This window comes from Schistocerca americana, chromosome X (genome assembly GCF_021461395.2).
Source record: "Schistocerca americana isolate TAMUIC-IGC-003095 chromosome X, iqSchAmer2.1, whole genome shotgun sequence".
NCBI classification, from domain to species: Eukaryota; Metazoa; Arthropoda; class Insecta; order Orthoptera; family Acrididae; genus Schistocerca; species Schistocerca americana.
In genome coordinates this window covers 593,396,909-593,415,695 of record NC_060130.1, presented here as the reverse complement: position 1 = coordinate 593,415,695, position 18,787 = coordinate 593,396,909, and the positions used below count along the sequence as shown (strand labels likewise).

The 18,787-nt window shown below is 47.1% G+C and overlaps 1 protein-coding gene across 1 annotated transcript in view; it reads left to right on the top strand.

Moving 5' to 3' along the window:
* LOC124556196 (sodium channel protein Nach-like) overlaps positions 1-18,787 on the top strand; it is a 113,905-nt gene that overhangs the window by 77,019 nt on the left and 18,099 nt on the right. Inside the window, exon 5 of the mRNA XM_047130188.1 lies at positions 1,917-2,046. Within this exon, the coding sequence (XP_046986144.1) occupies positions 1,917-2,046 (130 nt within the window). The remainder of the gene's footprint in view (positions 1-1,916; positions 2,047-18,787) is intronic.

The following is an 18,787-nucleotide window of genomic DNA, read 5'->3' as shown; positions in this document are numbered from 1 at the left end:
GTGCCAATGATGGTCGTATGCGTGTTTGGCGCCGTGCAGGTGAGCGCCACAATCAGGACTGCATACGACCGAGGCACACAGGGCCAACACCCGGCATCATGGTGTGGGGAACGATCTCCTACACTGGCCGTACACCACTGGTGATCGTCGAGGGGACACTGAATAGTGCACGGTACATCCAAACCGTCATCGAACCCATCGTTCTACCATTCCTAGACCGGCAAGGGAACTTGCTGCTCCAACAGGACAATGCACGTCCGCATGTATCCCGTGCCACCCAACGTGCTCTAGAAGGTGTAAGTCAACTACCCTGGCCAGCAAGATCTCCGGATCTGTCCCCCATTGAGCATGTTTGGGACTGGATGAAGCGTCGTCTCACGCGGTCTGCACGTCCAGCACGAACGCTGGTCCAACTGAGGCGCCAGGTGGAAATGGCATGGCAAGCCGTTCCACAGGACTACATCCAGCATCTCTACGATCGTCTCCATGGGAGAATAGCAGCCTGCATTGCTGCGAAAGTTGGATATACACTGTACTAGTGCCGACATTGTGCATGCTCTGTTGCCTGTGTCTACGTGCCTGTGGTTCTGTCAGTGTGATCATGTGATGTATCTGGCCCCAGGAATGTGTCAATAAAGTTTCCCCTTCCTGGGACAATGAATTCACGGTATTCTTATTTCAATTTCCAGGAGTGTAGTTGTAGCTTCACGTACGTGGAAACAAAACTAGCTGGGATACAGAAAGGCTTAAATTTAACAATTTATGTATCTCCAAGATAGAAAAATAGGAATATGGGAAAGAGTTTAGATTTATAGACTGCCCCCACCAATGCTGTCCAGGAGGGAGTACCTTAGAAAGACACTGAGATTTACGCTCCTGGACAACCTCCACCCCCATCTACTACTACTCGCCATCCAAAGGCGAGAACCTCAGCAATACCTTCATCCTCTTACCTTCAGATGTCATGATCATACATCTAGGTTAGTTTCTAGTTTTCATCTACTCTAGAGGGCAGCGTATGTGGTCCTCTATTTTTATATTTGCCTTATAATCCAACGTTACTGTCTAATGTTCACTTTTTGTCGCGACACTCCAGTGACTATCACCAGTCAGGTTTAATTATGGTCTTGTTTATAATTTTACTATTCTAGGGTCTTTGGATCTCTATCATGTGTGTTTGTATGTGTATGCTGTGTCCTGTATAATGAAGTGGGTAGTATTGGTTGGTTGGTTGGTTGGTTTGGGGAAGGAGACCAGACAGCGTGGTCATCGGTCTCATCGGATTATGGAAGGATGGGGAAGGAAGTCGGCCGTGCCCTTTCAGAGGAACCATCCCGGCATTTGCCTGGAGTGATTTAGGGAAATCACGGAAAACCTAAATCAGGATGGCCGGACGCGGGATTGAACCGCCGTCCTCCCGAATGCGAGTCCAGTGTCTAACCACTGCGCCACCTCGCTCGGTGGGTAGTATTATTCCATACCTAGGTTATAGGATTCATCTGCTGCTGTGGCCAGCAAGTCCAATGTATCACCTAGCCTAAGTTAGTACACTGCATTTAGCCACCTTAACGTTGTTACGTCTTCGCCTGTGCCGCATCGTCAGATTGCAACTACTGTCGTCTGTCTCGCCAGCATCGTCTGTTGGGTCTTCCGTCGCCTGTAATCGTTGCCAACCGTACTGTCTTCGCTGCAAGTATTCTTTATGTACCGCCTCAGATATTCTGTCTGCACATGCTCCACATCCTTTTCTTCTTCTTCTTCTTAGGTTATGGACTCTTTAAGAACACTGGCAGTTCCTTCATGGACTTCATTTTCCTCTTTCCATCCCGGAACCTCTACATCCTTTCTCTTCTACTCTCGCGCTTTTCGTCTGAGATCTCTACATAATATTAGTCTTATCTTTTTTTTTCTTTTAGAAACAGTGCAGACAATCTAAACGACGTTGTCAGGATGAGCGCTTGCGGGCGCCAAATGGGCTTGTCCATGCTGATAAAAGACGACCGCAATGATTATGTTACCACAACGGAGGCATCACATGGTGTTAAGGTAAGCTGTTACTGTATAGAATCTACATTTCTATATTAACTAGAGAACCCGGCAATCCTTCGCAGTTGCTGTATATGTATGAGAATTGAATATAAGTGCCCAACCCCTTCTCTCCTCTCTCTCTCGGTCATTACCCACCTCCCCCTCTTTGTCCATATATATAGCCTTTGTCTGTTCAAACGTTTATTAGAGCATCGTGTAAAAACTGGAAGTAAAATCATCAAAAGCCTTTCGAAATTTTTGCCAAAAAGAATCTCTAAAAGTTCTTGATCTGTTTACTATAAAGACGAGACGTTTTTACTAAAGATATCGAAAAGATTTTGGGCAGTTTACTTAAAAATTTTACACGATGTTCTAGTAAACAGTCGATAGTACGTAGGCTATATACTTTTTGTATATAAAGGGGAAACGTTGTTAGCAAAAATCTCAAAAAGTTCTTGACCGTCTTACTGATATATATATGTCCGTCCAAATATTTGTTAGAGTATCCTGTAAAAATCAGCGCAAAATCTTTAATAGTTGAATAGTTGTTGACCGATTTACTTAAATATATGTAACCTACGTCCTACCGAATGTTTCCTAGATCATCATGTAAAACTGTTAAGTAAATTGGTCAAGATCTTTTCGAGATTTTTAGTCTCTATGACAGGCCGGTGCCCATATAGTCTACGAGTATCGTCCCCGATCCCACGTCACTGGCGGCACAAATGACCTTGTCACACCATCAGCCAGACGTCCCATAACAGATGCGAAGCCACGGTCCTCCCACACTCCAATCGAACCCATCTTCAGATGTGGAAGCGGATCTGCAAGAGGACTGCACTGAACAGTATCCCTCAGCAGACGTGGAGGCACGATTATGAAAACAGCGGTTGACAAAGAAGCGAAAGAAGCGGCAGCTGTCCACAGAAGACGAAAAGACAGAAAACGATGCAGGACGTCGACGTTCAGCCATTGGCTCCACCGACAACGAGTCGGGAGGGGACCTTGCCCACGGCGGCCAATGAAGCGGTGTCGTGTGGTCCCGGTCCAGGAAGAATGCTTCGTAGACAGCCAATTCTTTGGTGCGTGACGTTTTAGCAGTGCACAACCGAGCCGATGCAACACGTCTACCATATTCGTACAGTTAACATCAATGGTATTCGCGTCCCAGTAAAGATACAAATGCTGCAAGAAATGCTGTGGGCAGTGGACGACATAGTTTTATGTAGGAGATAAGAAGCAATGTCCCAGTTGAGTTTTATGGTTATGGCGTCTATCGTTTAACAGGTTACGACGAAGCGGTGGCAAGCCATACTGTCATGAGAAGCAATGGTGGCTGAAGATGTGGAATATTTACCATCGAGCCGTGGTGTTACCCTGACTGTAGGGGATGTCCGCTTGGTGAATGTTTAGGCACCGTTTGACTTGACGAAGAGACGCGAACGCATATCCTTTTATACAGAGGAAGTGTCACCAATCTTTCGAGGACGTCAGGAGAACTACATTGTCGGTGACGACTTTAACTTCGTTCTGCGCCCACACTTAATCCCTTGCCCGGCGTTACAGACGCTGATCCGGGATCTTGCCTTGCAAGACACCTGGGAAATGACGCCCGGCGACAGCCTCGGATATCCGTACTTTACGATCCATTCAGCCAATCAACTCGAGATGGTGTATGTGTCACGTGGGCTACGCACGGCGACTATTGACGCGGAGGTGTGGCCTGCGGCCTTTACAGACGACCAGGGTTACATCTGCTCCGCCGCTCTGTCTCGACAAAAGAAATGGCGCAGCAGGGTTCCGTGGAAGCTCAATGTTACCCACCTGCGTAATGAGAACTGTTTACAGGAGGTTGGAGATGTGGTGTCACCGCCAGACACCACACTTGCTAGGTGGTAGCCTTTAAATCGGCCGCGGTCCGTTAGTATACGTCGGACCCGCGTGTCGCCACTATCAGTGATTGCAGACCGAGCGTCGCCACACGGCAGGTCTAGTCTAGAGACTACCTAGCACTAGTCCCAGTTGTACAGCTGACTTTGCTAGCGATGGTTCACTGACTACATACGCTCTCATTTGCCGAGACGACAGTTTAGCATAGCCTTCAGCTACGTCATTTGCTACGACCTAGCAAGGCGCCATATTCAGTTACTAACAGATAATATTGTGAATCATGTACCGTCAAGAGCGACGATCATCATTAATGGATTAAAGTTAAGTATGAAACTAATTACGTCCGCTTTCTGAATTCTCATTCCTTGTCATGTTCCAGACCTCACGTCAGTATAGTTCTTCCCTCTTCACGCCAGCCTGCGTGAGCTAAACGTGTGCATTTCGGCCTCCTCTAGTAACACGGTGTTGACTCTTCAGCCAACACAACAGAAGACACATGGCATCAATGTCAGTGGCGTCAACGTGCGTACGATTCAACGCTTAAGCGGTGGCTTTACTATGTTAAACCGGCCTTACGCAGAACCGTCACAAGGTATGGTCAAGATAAGTCACATTGGCAACGGGCGACTTCCGAATTTTATTTCACAGCCCTACGTGAATTACCGACGCAACCACCGTCTCCGGTCCGTCAGGAGACTGTTCACCGTATCAAAGCACAACTGCTGCGTCTTACGGTAGTAAGGACGGAAGGAGTTAAAGTACATGCGAGGCTGCTCGATGGATTACGCAATGAACGGCCGTCATTACAATATATACCGTAGTGAGAGAAAGGAGGCAGCGGCGAAGTACACTTGCACGGGATGTCGAAATGGCCGATAGATCGCGGATCACGTTGCAGAAGGCTATTGTACGTGCTTTTGCTCATCACCATCATAGTTCCTATGTGGAGGACCAACTGGACAGAGCAGAACTTGCAGACGTGCTTCGCGAAATACCAGCGGCTGAGCGTCCCACTGAAGTGGACAGTCTTATAGCTGAAATCGCCGTAGATGATCTGGACGCTGCCCTAAAGTGTGGTGCGTTAAACAGATCTGCTTGACTGGATGGACTCCCTCTTGAGTTCTAACGCATCTTTCCTTCTCTAATGGGCCGTCGTGGGTACAGATGTTCAACGAACTCTTAACACCTACTGGGTGACTATTATTGAACTATATGAAAAAAAAAGAAAATTAGTTACAAACCACTGCGTGCATACACTTTATTCAACATGTAAACGTCACTAAATATATTCGGATTTAGGTTATGACATGTTCGATATGCTTGCCCCCATCGGCGATTATGTGGCGCAGACGAATAGCAAAATTCTGCATAACCCACTGAAGTGTCGGAACATCAATGCTATCGATGACCTCCTGAACGGCTGTTTTCAGATGAGCGATGGTTTTTGGGTCATTTCTGTACACCTTGTCTTTAATATAGGCTCACAAAAAGGAGTCCCATGTGTCCAGATCGGGAGAATACGGTGGCCAATCGAGGCCCATGCCAGAGGCCTCTGTGTACCCCAGAGACAGAATGCGGTCCCCAGAGTACTCCTCCAGGACATAAAACCGTCTCTTGCTTTGATGGGGTCGAGCACCGTCTTGAGTGAACCATATCTCGTCGAAATCAGGGTCGTTTTGGATAATGGGGATGAAATCATCTTCCAAAACCTTCACATACCGTTCGGTAGCCACTGTGCCATCAAGGAATATCGCACCGATTGTTCTGTGACTGGACATTGCTCACCACACGGTCACCAGTTGAGGGTGAAGAGACTTCTCGATCACGAAATGCGAATTCTCAGTTCCCCAAATGCACCAATTTTGTTTGTTGACGAACCCATCCAAACGAAAGGGGCTTCGTCGCTAAACCAAACCATACAGCGCATACTAATTCCCATCATGCCCCGCAGCCAACCCTGTAGTTTGAACGTCCTAAGGCAAACCATTCAGATGTTTTGAAGATTTTATTTCATATAGTTCAATAATTGTCACCCTGTACCTTATCGGTTCCTACCGAGTTCACAGATGGTACCATGACACCCTTTCCAAATCCACGTGGTGGTCGTGGACTACGAAGCTACCGGCCTTTGAGATTATTGAACGCAGATAACAAAATCTTTGCACGTATCGTTCGTGGCCGTCTTCAAGCGGCGATAAAGGACAAAAATACATTTAGGTCAAACATGTCTAGGTGGGAAGAGCAATATACACACAACGCTAGGGGGAATACAGTAATGTCATAGCACTTATGTGGGTCAGTAGATTACGAGGAGCCCTAGCGGCAGTGCATTTCGATCACGCTTTCGACTCAGTGGGCCATGTATTCCTACGCGCGGACATCGAACGGATGGGAATACCACTTACGTTTGTGGACGCGGTATCGAGGTTGATTCAAGACCAGCACTCGAGAGTGTTGGTGAGCAGTGCTAGCTCAGAACCTATCACGATCCGGCGTTCAGTGTGGCAACGTTGTCTCCTTTCGGCCATCTTATTTGCTGTCGCTCTTGAACCTGCACTATACGGCCTCCGATGACGCCTTAAAGGCGTCTGAGTACGGGCCGCATGTTTCCAACACCGCGCATACGCCAATGACGGCGTTGTTTTAGTCAGGTCAGGAGATGAAATCCAGGCAGCGCTAGGATGGCTTCATCAGTATGGAACGGTGACGGGTAGTGTCATTAACCTACGGAAGACCCGATGTATGGAAGTGGGCAGAGACTGCAACCAAGGACAGCAGTGCCCATCACCAAGGTCCCCACTCTCACGTGTCTGGAAGTGGTGTTCCATGGAAACATACGACGTACAGCGGCGGATAATTATCGACGGTTACTGCGACAAATTCGCGCATTAGTAAGACAATATGCACTGCGTGCCACAGATGTATTCCAGCTCGCGTTATGTCAGCATCTACACTCCTGGAAATGGAAAAAAGAACACATTGACACCGGTGTGTCAGACCCACCATACTTGCTCCGGACACTGCGAGAGGGCTGTACAAGCAACGATCACACGCACGGCACAGCGGACACACCAGGAACCGCGGTGTTGGCCGTCGAATGGCGCTAGCTGCGCAGCATTTGTGCACCGCCGCCGTCAGTGTCAGCCAGTTTGCCGTGGCATACGGAGCTCCATCGCAGTCTTTAACACTGGTAGCATGCCGCGACAGCGTGGACGTGAACCGTATGTGCAGTTGACGGACTTTGAGCGAGGGCGTATAGTGGGCATGCGGGAGGCCGGGTGGACGTACCGCCGAATTGCTCAACACGTGGGGCGTGAGGTCTCCACAGTACATCGATGTTGTCGCCAGTGGTCGGCGGAAGGTGCACGTGCCCGTCGACCTGGGACCGGACCGCAGCGACGCACGGATGCACGCCAAGACCGTTGGATCCTACGCAGTGCCGTAGGGGACCGCACCGCCACTTCCCAGCAAATTAGGGACACTGTTGCTCCTGGGGTATCGGCGAGGACCATTCGCAACCGTCTCCATGAAGCTGGGCTACGGTCCCGCACACCGTTAGGCCGTCTTCCGCTCACGCCCCAACATCGTGCAGCCCGCCTCCAGTGGTGTCGCGACAGGCGTGAATGGAGGGACGAATGGAGACGTGTCGTCTTCAGCGATGAGAGTCGCTTCTGCCTTGGTGCCAATGATGGTCGTATGCGTGTTTGGCGCCGTGCAGGTGAGCGCCACAATCAGGACTGCATACGACCGAGGCACACAGGGCCAACACCCGGCATCATGGTGTGGGGAGCGATCTCCTACACTGGCCGTACACCACTGGTGATCGTCGAGGGGACACTGAATAGTGCACGGTACATCCAAACCGTCATCGAACTCATCGTTCTACCATTCCTAGACCGGCAAGGGAACTTGCTGTTCCAACAGGACAATGCACGTCCGCATGTATCCCGTGCCACCCAACGTGCTCTAGAAGGTGTAAGTCAACTACCCTGGCCAGCAAGATCTCCGGATCTGTCCCCCATTGAGCATGTTTGGGACTGGATGAAGCGGCGTCTCACGCGGTCTGCACGTCCAGCACGAACGCTGGTCCAACTGAGGCGCCAGGTGGAAATGGCATGGCAAGCCGTTCCACAGGACTACATCCAGCATCTCTACGATCGTCTCCATGGGAGAATAGCAGCCTGCATTGCTGCAAAAGGTGGATATACACTGTACTAGTGCCGACATTGTGCATGCTCTGTTGCCTGTGTCTATGTGCCTGTGGTTCTGTCAGTGTGATCATGTGATGTATCTGACCCCAGGAATGTGTCAATAAAGTTTCCCCTTCCTGGGACAATGAATTCACGGTGTTCTTATTTCAATTTCCAGGAGTGTATATAGCTCCAAAAATAAGTCACTTGGCACACATACTGGAGTTGCCCACTACGATCGCGTCAAGACTACAGTTAGTCTTCGGACATTTCGTGAGTGCTGACCTCCTCTTTAGAATCTACAGTGGAACCTTGACGCTGCCACCGAGAGGGGGAGGCATCGGAGTCGTAAACGTGAGGAACAGGGCGCGTGTGTTACTTCTTAGTACGATCCAACGCTATTGGCGAACCGAGCACGTCACCTTAATGGGCGCTGTGATCAACGAAGTGGTCCCCCATTCACTTCGTCCACCAGTCAGTGTTGGCCACATCACAGCACTGTTCGCAGACCTTCGGGACTTCTTCGTCGATTACAGTTACGTTCAGGACAGTTTGCCGGAGACCATGCTGCACACAACGAAAGACGTATGTCGAAGCTTCCTTCAGCAACAAATCTTACAATGGGTTCGAACAGAAGTACATGGCGATACAGGGGCAGAGAATATGGAGAGCGGTTCATCTTCCCTCTCTCCCTGCAGAGGTACGTGCGTTGTGGTATGTAGTGGTGAACGAATAATTCCTAAAGCGTCAACGACTGCCCTCTATTCACCTGGTCGACACGCAGATATGCCCCACTGCGCGGTCGTCGACTCCGACGAGCATCGTTTGATTTCTGGCAAGGCAGTCGACTGTTGGCTTCTAACGAGCAAAATGCTCTTCTTTTAATTACGTACGGTGCATATGGCGATCAAAGCTGACGACCTACTGTTCTCAGATAAAGTATACTTTCCCACCTCCAGAACGACACCATAAACTGAATAAAGGGGTTGGCGACGTATTATCTGTATCGCACTGTGAAATATAGAACATGTTTTTCCAATTACTTAGATTCGTTATTCACGGACCCTCCGGCTAGCTGGGCTGTTTCGGGTGTGAGAAGTGAAATGAGAAGATGGCTCAACGTTCAGGAACTTACGTTCATCCCGGATGTACACAGGAGACTATATCTCGTTCTTAAGTTGGCGAGAAGCCGACCTGGATACATGCCAACTGGACCGTTGCAGGGTCTCGTTTTTCTGTTGTTAATGAATTTTTTAAATCTAGACGGCGTTCGGAGTCGTTTTACGTTTGGCTGTGTTGAATGACATCTTTAGGTTTTGTATGTTGTGTTTTACATATATAAATGGCAAAAAAGCAAAACAATCAAATAAAAATCTAAAAAAATAAAAAAATGATGAAAATAAATTTAATCCCTTCGACCACATCCTCAGGAAAAGGGAGGGAGGAGACATCGTAGCCAGGCATTGGGTTGCGACCTCTGCCCACCCTGCCTCCTTCAACCCATGACCTGATCCCTAAAGCCCCCTTATAAAAAAAGAGAAGAAGTAGTTAGCGTTCGAGCTTTGTAAGAGGAAAATGTATGCGGTGACAGTTCGACTCCTGCTCACACTTAATTTTTAATCTATATTTTTTTCATTGCTGGTCATATTATTTAATTTTTATGACATATGAGGGGCAATATAATTAAAAAACGCGTGCATTTGCATGAAGTTTTAGTGAATTTCATGTTATTTGACTATTTATTTTTTCAATTAAATTTAATTATTAAAACAAACGTATTGTAGTAAGCGTTGCTTCACGCAGTGGGGAATGGCGAAACTGAGGCACGCCGGCGACCAAGGCGTTGCGAAGTAAAGCACACACAGATAGCCTTGCTTACAGCAGCAGTCTACCAACCGGCTGACACAAGGACGCACACAGACCGAGCGCCGAGCGAAGCCTGGAGAGTACTGAGTAAGGGGAAGTGAAGCCAGCACGCTAAGTTACGCTGCAATATACTGCGGCAGTAATAACAAAAAGCTACCACCGAGGGTAAAAAAAGTCCTCCTGCCGGATATAAATAGTGGAGCGCAGGCAGCAAACACACAGAAGCCATTAGGAAACAGCTCTGATCTGAGGACGGACGTGGTCCGTGTCCGAATGTTCAATCTTCGTAGGTGACGATTCCAGAAGTCTGTTCCAGCTCGTAGGAGTCATCCGTTCGCCGCCAGATGTCAACTTCAGCTCTGGAGGTCGGCCCGAGTCTGGTCGGCACCATGGCTGGCTAATTACAGCGAGAACTTCCAGCAGGACCGGCCGCAGCGCGGTCTTGGTCACAGGCACCGCCGGAGACTGATGCCCGGATTTCACGGCAAGCCGGTCCCACGGCGCGTGGTCCGTCCATGACAGGACCTCGCGGACATCGCGACTGTCCCAGCCGCCGGTGCAGCAGGCGTCAGCATCTGACCTCACGTATTGGAGCGCCGAGCGGCGACGAGTTCATGTCAACCACAGGGCATCCTGGCTTCAGCGGAGCACTGGTGCCCTGAGGCTCCCGAGTGCGATCAGCGGCGCGCGTTGCGCGCATTGTCGGAGAATCTACACAGCAGCAGCCAGGCGGAGGGATCCGCAGGGCTGGGCAGCGACGACGAGGGAGAAATTGTAAAGAAAGTTCAGTAAATAATTGTAAAACTCCACGCCGTCTCCGTCTTTGGCGCAGCCACTGTGTCTGCTGCTAACAAGCGGTGCAGAAGTCGTAACAGTATTTATAGCTATCGACAAGTAAATGAAGAAACGCACACAGTTTTCCTCAAAATGTGTGCCTGTCGTGATTTGCGAAATCTCTTACACATTCAATCTGGTAAGGTACCCAGGACTACTTTGCACTTCTACACTTCAAGCTGCAGACACAGAGGCAGGCCCCATTTGGCTGTTAATCTGCGTAGCGGTGAAACATTTCTAATGTAGCGAGACGGTTACTGTAGATGCAAATTTTTTGAATACCACTAGCCCACTATGAACTCCGACGATCGGTAGTTACGCACAGATACATCAGTTACATAATAGACGCGTAAAACTTCTCTTGCGATTTTCTCGGTATTGCCATAGTGCACCTTACTACTTGCACATTATGTTGTTTTAATGGCCTACTATAGGTGAACAAAGTTTGAAGTAAATCCGTGATCCTAACGTCGTGGCCTCCCCTTGTGAGATGTTTGCTCTCCGAAAAAGAAAAAGGAGGTAGATCACAAATGAGTTAGTTCACATTCTCATTAACAACGTTTAGATATGTCGTTAGGGTTTCATTCCACTTCTCTATAATTACATTCTTCTCTAAACTCTCAATCCAACCTTTTTGCTCCGATGTTGTATTGTCAAATCACAGGAGAATGGCTGTGTAAAACGTTGACCTTCTCGTGGAATATTAACTTGCATTATTGATAAAGAGTGTCGTCGGTTACTCATTACTGAAACACATTGTACTTATTACGTTCTTTTACTGAAGTAAGCGATGTCTGTGGATACACTTCGTCGTGAGAGAATATTGCCTGCTGCATCTAGCAATAGCCGTGGTTTCGCTTTACCTCAAGATATGGACAGCAGTTCTCAACATGTACTCACATCTTAGATATCTATATACAGGTGTGGCAAATAAAAGTGGCCCGGAGAAGTTGATACGACTGGACGTGTACTTATGCATATAACCACACCCCGTGACGAGCACACCACGTGTACGCCCGCCACGTGATCCACACCGGTTCAGAGGGTAGCGCGGGCTGTGTCGGTGTGAGTGGAGCAGTGCAAAGGGGACGACTTTACTAGGGCAGCAGCGGGTGTTCGTTGTTAAATGTCACGCGACAACAAAGTCGTGGAAACGGTGTGGTTAGTTGTTTGCTGGAACGATTAATGGTGTCAAAGAGCCAACAAAGAATGCTACGCAACGCTCAGTCCGAAAATGGCGTCACACTTGATCCGTTTTGAACAAGTCAGAAAACATTCCGAAACGTGCCCGCACATTAGAAAATGTCTGTCGCTGCAGTTCATCAGAAAATGCTTCAGAGACCGGCATATCACGTCGATCATGCGACAATTACTCCACCTGGATCTGCACATGCATCACTAACGAGTGTCTGTTGTTTATGCATTAAAACCAGCTGATCCTCCTCAGCGCCTCCAGTTTAGTCAGTGACTGTTCACTGAGACAACAATGAAAGACTTGGACGTGGATCTGTTATTTATGTGTGATGTAGCCTGGTTTCACATGAGTGGTTATGTCAACTCACACACTCACAGGTTCTGGGCAGCGGAGAACCCTCATAACTTCCACGAAACACCATTGCATGATCAGAATGTTGGGGTTTGGTATGCAATGTCTGCACGCCGCTAATGTATTCATCAGACGCTGACTTCGGCGCATTACATTGGTAACATTTTGAAACCATTTATGGCAGCATTAACAGGGGAGGAAAAGACCTACAGTCACTTCCAGCAAGATGGAGCAACTGTCCATACAGCCAGCCGAACCTTGAAGCACATTTACACAATCTTCACGCCTGACAGAGTTGTTAGAGGAGGACAGTCTGGTCGCGGTCCTAGCTGGCCACCCAGGTCACCTGATCTGTCGGTGTGCGATTACTTTGTGTGGGGAGCCCTCAAGTCTAAGGTGTATCGCAACAACACCCATAGTCTTCAAGAATTGCAGCAGAACATTTCGGATGATATTGCAGCAATTCCAACTTCGACCCGCCTTCAGTAGCTTGCTGACCCGGGCCCAGAAGTGCCAAGAGACGAATTGTGGTCACTTTCAACATCTGCTGTAGTCGGGTTAGTACTGTATTTCCTTTATTTCTGCTGTGCTTCTTTTTACCCTGTAACACTGTTTTCCGGGTCACTTTTATCTGCCCCACCCCGTACATCAGTATTCACATTTGCTTACTTCAAGTATTTATGATGGAATAGGGAACTTTAGACTACAAGTTAATCTGTGTATGAGTTTTCAGAACAGTGAGTAAATTTCATATTAAACAATGAATGAACGAACTATCAATGAGCAGACCAGGTCATAGACATAGCGATTCAACAGGCCGTCGTGTCTCTATCTCTCAGCGAACAGTACTACAAATATGCACTCGTGACATTGGTTCTCTCGTTCATACGTTGTCTAATACGGATTTCATTCAGTTGACATGCTTGAGACGTGTTTATGTAAGTGAATCATGTTGGAAAATACGGGCAATTTTATTACAAAAAGCATATTGACTTTTTGCGGAAGGAATGTCCTGCCACTGTTAAAATGAAAGTCATTCACATCGAGAACTTAGAGGCGTGACGAGTGACTGTGTCTTCTAAGTTACCCGGATTCGTCAGAATATTTTTTCTTCAAATTATGCTTCGAGTTCACTACGCTCTTCAGCTTATGTTTGATACTATACATGCAGGTGGAAGGATAGACAATACGCTGTTATCGGTGCAGCAGTATACCATGGATGGATGCAGCAGTATACCACGGATGGTCGGGTTAGTACTGTATTTCCTTTATTTCTGCTGTGCTTCTTTTTACCCTGTAACACTGTTTTCCGGGTCACTTTTATCTGCCCCACCCCGTACATCAGTATTCACATTTGCTTACTTCAAGTATTTATGATAGAATAGGGATCTTTAGACTACAAGTTAATCTGTGTATGAGTTTTCAGATCAGTGAGTAAATTTCATATTAAATAATGAATGAACGAACTATCAATGAGCAGACCAGGTCATAGACATAGCGATTCAACAGGCCGTCGTGTCTCTATCTCTCAGCGAACAGTACTACAAATATGCACTCGTGACATTGGTTCTCTCGTTCATACGTTGTCTAATACGGATTTCATTCAGTTGACAGTAGAGTTTAGCCTCATGCTGGACAACAAACGTTTTTAGCCCCCTTTAACAGTCCATCCCTTCAGCAGCGATTCTAGTACTGAGGATCCGTTTTTACAACTAAGCATTGAGACTTCCCTGTAAAGGACTGCCACTTTCTGGCAGGACTACAGCGGGTTCCACGTAGCCCCGTAAAAACAGCGAAGGAGCTGCTTGTTTACAAGCAGTAGCTCCAGTTTCGAAAGCAAAGATTAAATAACAACTGAGTGGTGTGCTAGAAAAATGACTCTGCAGTACTGTCGTCCTATGACGATGTAAGCAGAAGACGAAGGAGCTGTCAGCTGGCATCTCGTGAACACCTTGATCAGACTTATTTTGTTTATTTTACTGGTGACGGTTAGGGTGTGGGGTAATGTTTGGTGGTGAAGCTTTTCCGGGGCAGCCAGCAGTCGTACTTTAATAGTATCGACTCAGTCCCCTTATTGAAAATGACACAATGAGGAGACAAACTTCATGGGATAGCGACATGCACATATGCAGATGGCGGTAGTATCGCATGCACAACGTGTAAAAGGGCAATGCATTGGCGGAGCTGTCGTTTGTACTCATATGGTACATGTGAGAAGGTTTCCGACGTGATTATGGCCGCACGGTGGGAATTAACAGATTTTGAACGCGGAATGGTAGTTGGAGCAAGACGCAAGGGACATTCTATTTCGGAAAACGTTAGGGAATCCAGTATTCCGAGATCCACAGTGTCAATAGTGTACCGAGAGCAGCGGCGTTTGCGTAGACTTGTCAGTGTTAAAAGACAAGCAACACTGCATGAAACAATCGCAGAACTTAATGTGGGACGTACAACGAACGTATCCGTTAGGGCAGTGTGGCGAAATTTGTGGTGCATGGCAGCAAATGACCGACGCGAGTGCCTTTGCTAACAGCATAACATCGCCTACAGCGCTTCTCTTGGCCGTATCGGTTGGGCCCTGGACTACTGGAAAACCGTGGACTGGTCAGTTGAGTCCCGATTTCAGTTGGTAATTGCTGATGGTAGGGTTCGAGTGTGGCGCAGCTCCCAAGAAGCCATGGACCCAAGTTGTCAACAAGGCATGATGTGTGGCTTATGAGCAGCCTCTCGACCATGAAATCCAAGTTTTCTCCCTCCCGCCTAACTGTCATAGTACTTGCACAGGATCCTGGTGCAGTTTGGAATTCCTGTGTGATGGTCTGGATAGATGTCTGCCTATTACACATTATGACCCTCTTCAACTTTTCGGCCTGTACGTTTTGTGCTGTACGTGTTCCTCCACGTTTCCACTTCACTATCACATCGGAAACAGTGGATCTAGGGATGTTTAGGAGTGTGGAAATCTCGCATACAGACGTATGACACAAGTGACACCCAATCACCTGACCACGTTCGAAGTCTGTGAGTTGCGCGGAGCGCCCCATTCTGCTCTCCCACGATGTCTAATGACTACTGAGGTAGCTGATGGCAGTAGGTGGCAGCACAATGCACCTAATATGAAGAACGTATGTTTTTGGGAGTGTCCGGATAGTTTTGATCACATAGTGTAAACTTGTACTACTGTGGTGACTGTGGGCTTGGTGTCTATCTTGGCTACAATAATACGGTCACTTCGCTGTTCATAGTAGATTATCCGCGTTCCTGTTTTTTTTTTATTCATTATTAAACCTACTCCTGCATTACCCATATTTGATTTTGTTTTTATAACGGTGTATTCACCTGACGAGAAGTCCTGTTCCACCTGCCACCGAACTTCACTAATTCAGACTATATATAACTTTAACCTATCTAGTTCCCTGTTTAAATTTTCTAACCTACCTGCCAGTTTAAGGGATCTGACATTGCCGGCCGGGGTGGCCGAGCGGTTCTAGGCACTACAGTCTGGAACCGCGCGACGGCTACGGTCGCAAGTTCGAATCCTGCCTCGGGCATGGATGTGTGTGATGTCCTTAGGTTAGTTAGGTTTAAGTAGTTCAAAGTTCTAGGGGACTGATGACCTCAGAAGTTAAGTCCCATAGTGCTCAGAGTCATTTGAACCATTTTGATCTGACATTCCACTCTCCAGTCCGTAGAGTGCCAGTTTTGTTTCTCCTGGCAACGACGTCCTCCTGAGTAGTCCCTACCCGGAGATCCGAATGGGGGACAATTTTACCTCCGGAATGTTTTACCGAAGAGGATGCCATGATCATTTAACCATACAGAAGAGCTGCATGCCCTATGCCCTCGGGAAAAGTTACGGCTGTACTTTCCCCTTGCTTCCTGCAGTTCGTAGTATCAGCACAGCAAGGCCGTTTTGGTTGATGTTACAAGGCCATATCAGTCACTCATCCAGACTGTTGCCCTACAACTACTGAAAAGGCGGCTGCCCATCCTCAGGAACTAAACGTTTGTCTGGCCTCTCAACAGATAACCCTCCGTTAAGATTGCACCTATGTTATGGCTATCTGTATCGCTGAGGCAGGCAAGCCTCTCCACCGACGGCAAGTCCCAGGGTTCATGTGGGGGAGGGTAATCAGTGCTATCCATGCGAAACTGCAGAGATCACTAGCTTTTTATAAATAAACGTGTGTCAATCAACGTAGCAGTATCAAATGTCAATCATTTCTATATGGCGGATGTCAACAGCCAATAAATATTTTAAAAGTTCCTGGAAATATATCTTTCACCCACTACTGGTTTCGATTTCACATCATCATCACGGTGGAAAATTTTGCAAAATTGTAATTACTAACACCATCACGACGATCTGGGATCGAGACCAGTCGCAGAAAAAATAAATATTTTCATAAAGCTTGTGTACAACGCACTTACTAAAATAGAATTAATGTGTTGCTGCAAACAAGCCCATTTCCTGACTCGAGGCATGTGACACAGCGATACGACCACAAGGTCGAGCAAGCAGTGTCTATCCTCTCAGGCGCAATCCTGTGGGGCTCTTAGGATCCTGCGTAGCGTTAAGTATAACCCTCCAGAATCCATTGGTTGCGTATTTTACACTACAGTCATGGGATCCTGGCCAACACGAGTAGAAATGTCGGGGAACAAGAAGCCACATGCTTGACAAGCCATGACAATGCCGCTGTTGAATTCCGAATTCCTTCTTACACGAGGTATAATTCTATCTTCTCACAAACAAACAACATTCAAATACATTGTCTGAATGAAAAACCCGCTGCGTAATCTTTCTTCATACAGAGTGGTCACAAACGGTCTGGAAAGCTTGTAAGGGCATTGCAGGGTTTCATTGAAAAATAATTGTGAAGAAAAAAATTCGATCCGTTGTGTCGTTTCCGAATTAATTAGCAATGAAAGTACTCAATCAGGCCGTTGCTCTCGCAGATTCAAGGGGCTCGTCAGAGACGATGTCGCCAAACGTATTCTGCGTTTGGTTTCCTAAAACCGAACAAAAGAGTGATACAAAAACAACTGTCTCTTATTGTGTCTGGCAGGCCGCTTGAATTTGCACGCGAAACAGAGTGATTGGCTAATTTCAATGCTAATTAAGTCTTAAACGGCGCAAATTATCAAGTATTTTCTTAATGATAATTTCTCAGCACAACTTATCCTGCAAGACCCTTACAAGTTTTCCAGGCTGTTTATAGTCATCCTGTATACACAGTATAGGTGACATTATTCCTTCCTGCTTTATAAAGAAACAATGAAATACAAGTCCTAATAATTTGCATATCCATGCCATTTTAACGTTTGTTCCATCTCGCCTTTATGATGTTGTTGTTTTATTGACCAGCAGTGTTGTACAGTACATAATTTGCCCATGTCATTCAGTGATCCAACTGTTGTTGTTCCTCTACCTTTCATTTCTATATAACGCCAAATGAGCGGTCATTTCTTATATCAATCCCCATATATATAATTCCAGTTTATTTACCTCTGCTCTTCTCATCCTGTGTCCACTTACCAACATAATATCTCTGTAAGTCCATCTTTATACGGATGGTTGCGGAACCTCAGCTGTTCAATATAAAATGTCGAATCAAAACCCCTTCAGCCGTCTCAGTTTCCTGTTATTTTATTTGAGCAACCAGTTTCGGCGCTATATTACGCCATCTCCACGCCAACCAACCGACGTGTAGGAAGAATCCTACCTCTGGTCCAGTGAAAATAGGGGCCAGCATTCAGTGACTAGTATTCATAGATTTTTGAGACAGCAATCCCTTCGATCGTATGAGTCGGCAAGTGATCGTCGAGGGAATCACTGTTCCAAAGTCCACGGATACCACTCACTGAATGCTGGCCCCTATTTTGACTGAACCAGACGTGAGATTCTTCCTACAAGTCGATCAGGAAGATGGCGTAATGTTGGCGTAAGGGTTGCTGAAATAAAATAACTGGAAATTTAGACCGCTGAAGGTGTTTACATTCGACATTTTATTTCTCCATCGTAATGTCTTCCCCTACCCATTACCTGAAGCTAATGATCAAAGCAAGAAACGACTTGAGAATCATCTTTCGCAACTCATAGGCGCCACATAGCGAGGTGGTGCTGTGGTTAGCACACTGGACTCGTATTCGGGAGGACGACGGTTCAAACTCGCGTCCGGCCATCCTGATTTAGCTTTTCCGTGATTTCCCTAAATCACTTGGGGCAAATGCCGGTATGGTTCCTTTGAAAAGGCACGGTCGATTTCTTTCCCTAATCCGAGATTGTGCTCCGTCTCTAACGACCTCATTGTCGATGGGACGTTAAACACTAATCTCAAATGGCTCTGAGCACTATGCGACTTAACTTCTGAGGTCATCAGTCGCCTAGAACTTAGAACTAATTAAACCTAACTAACCTACGGACACCACA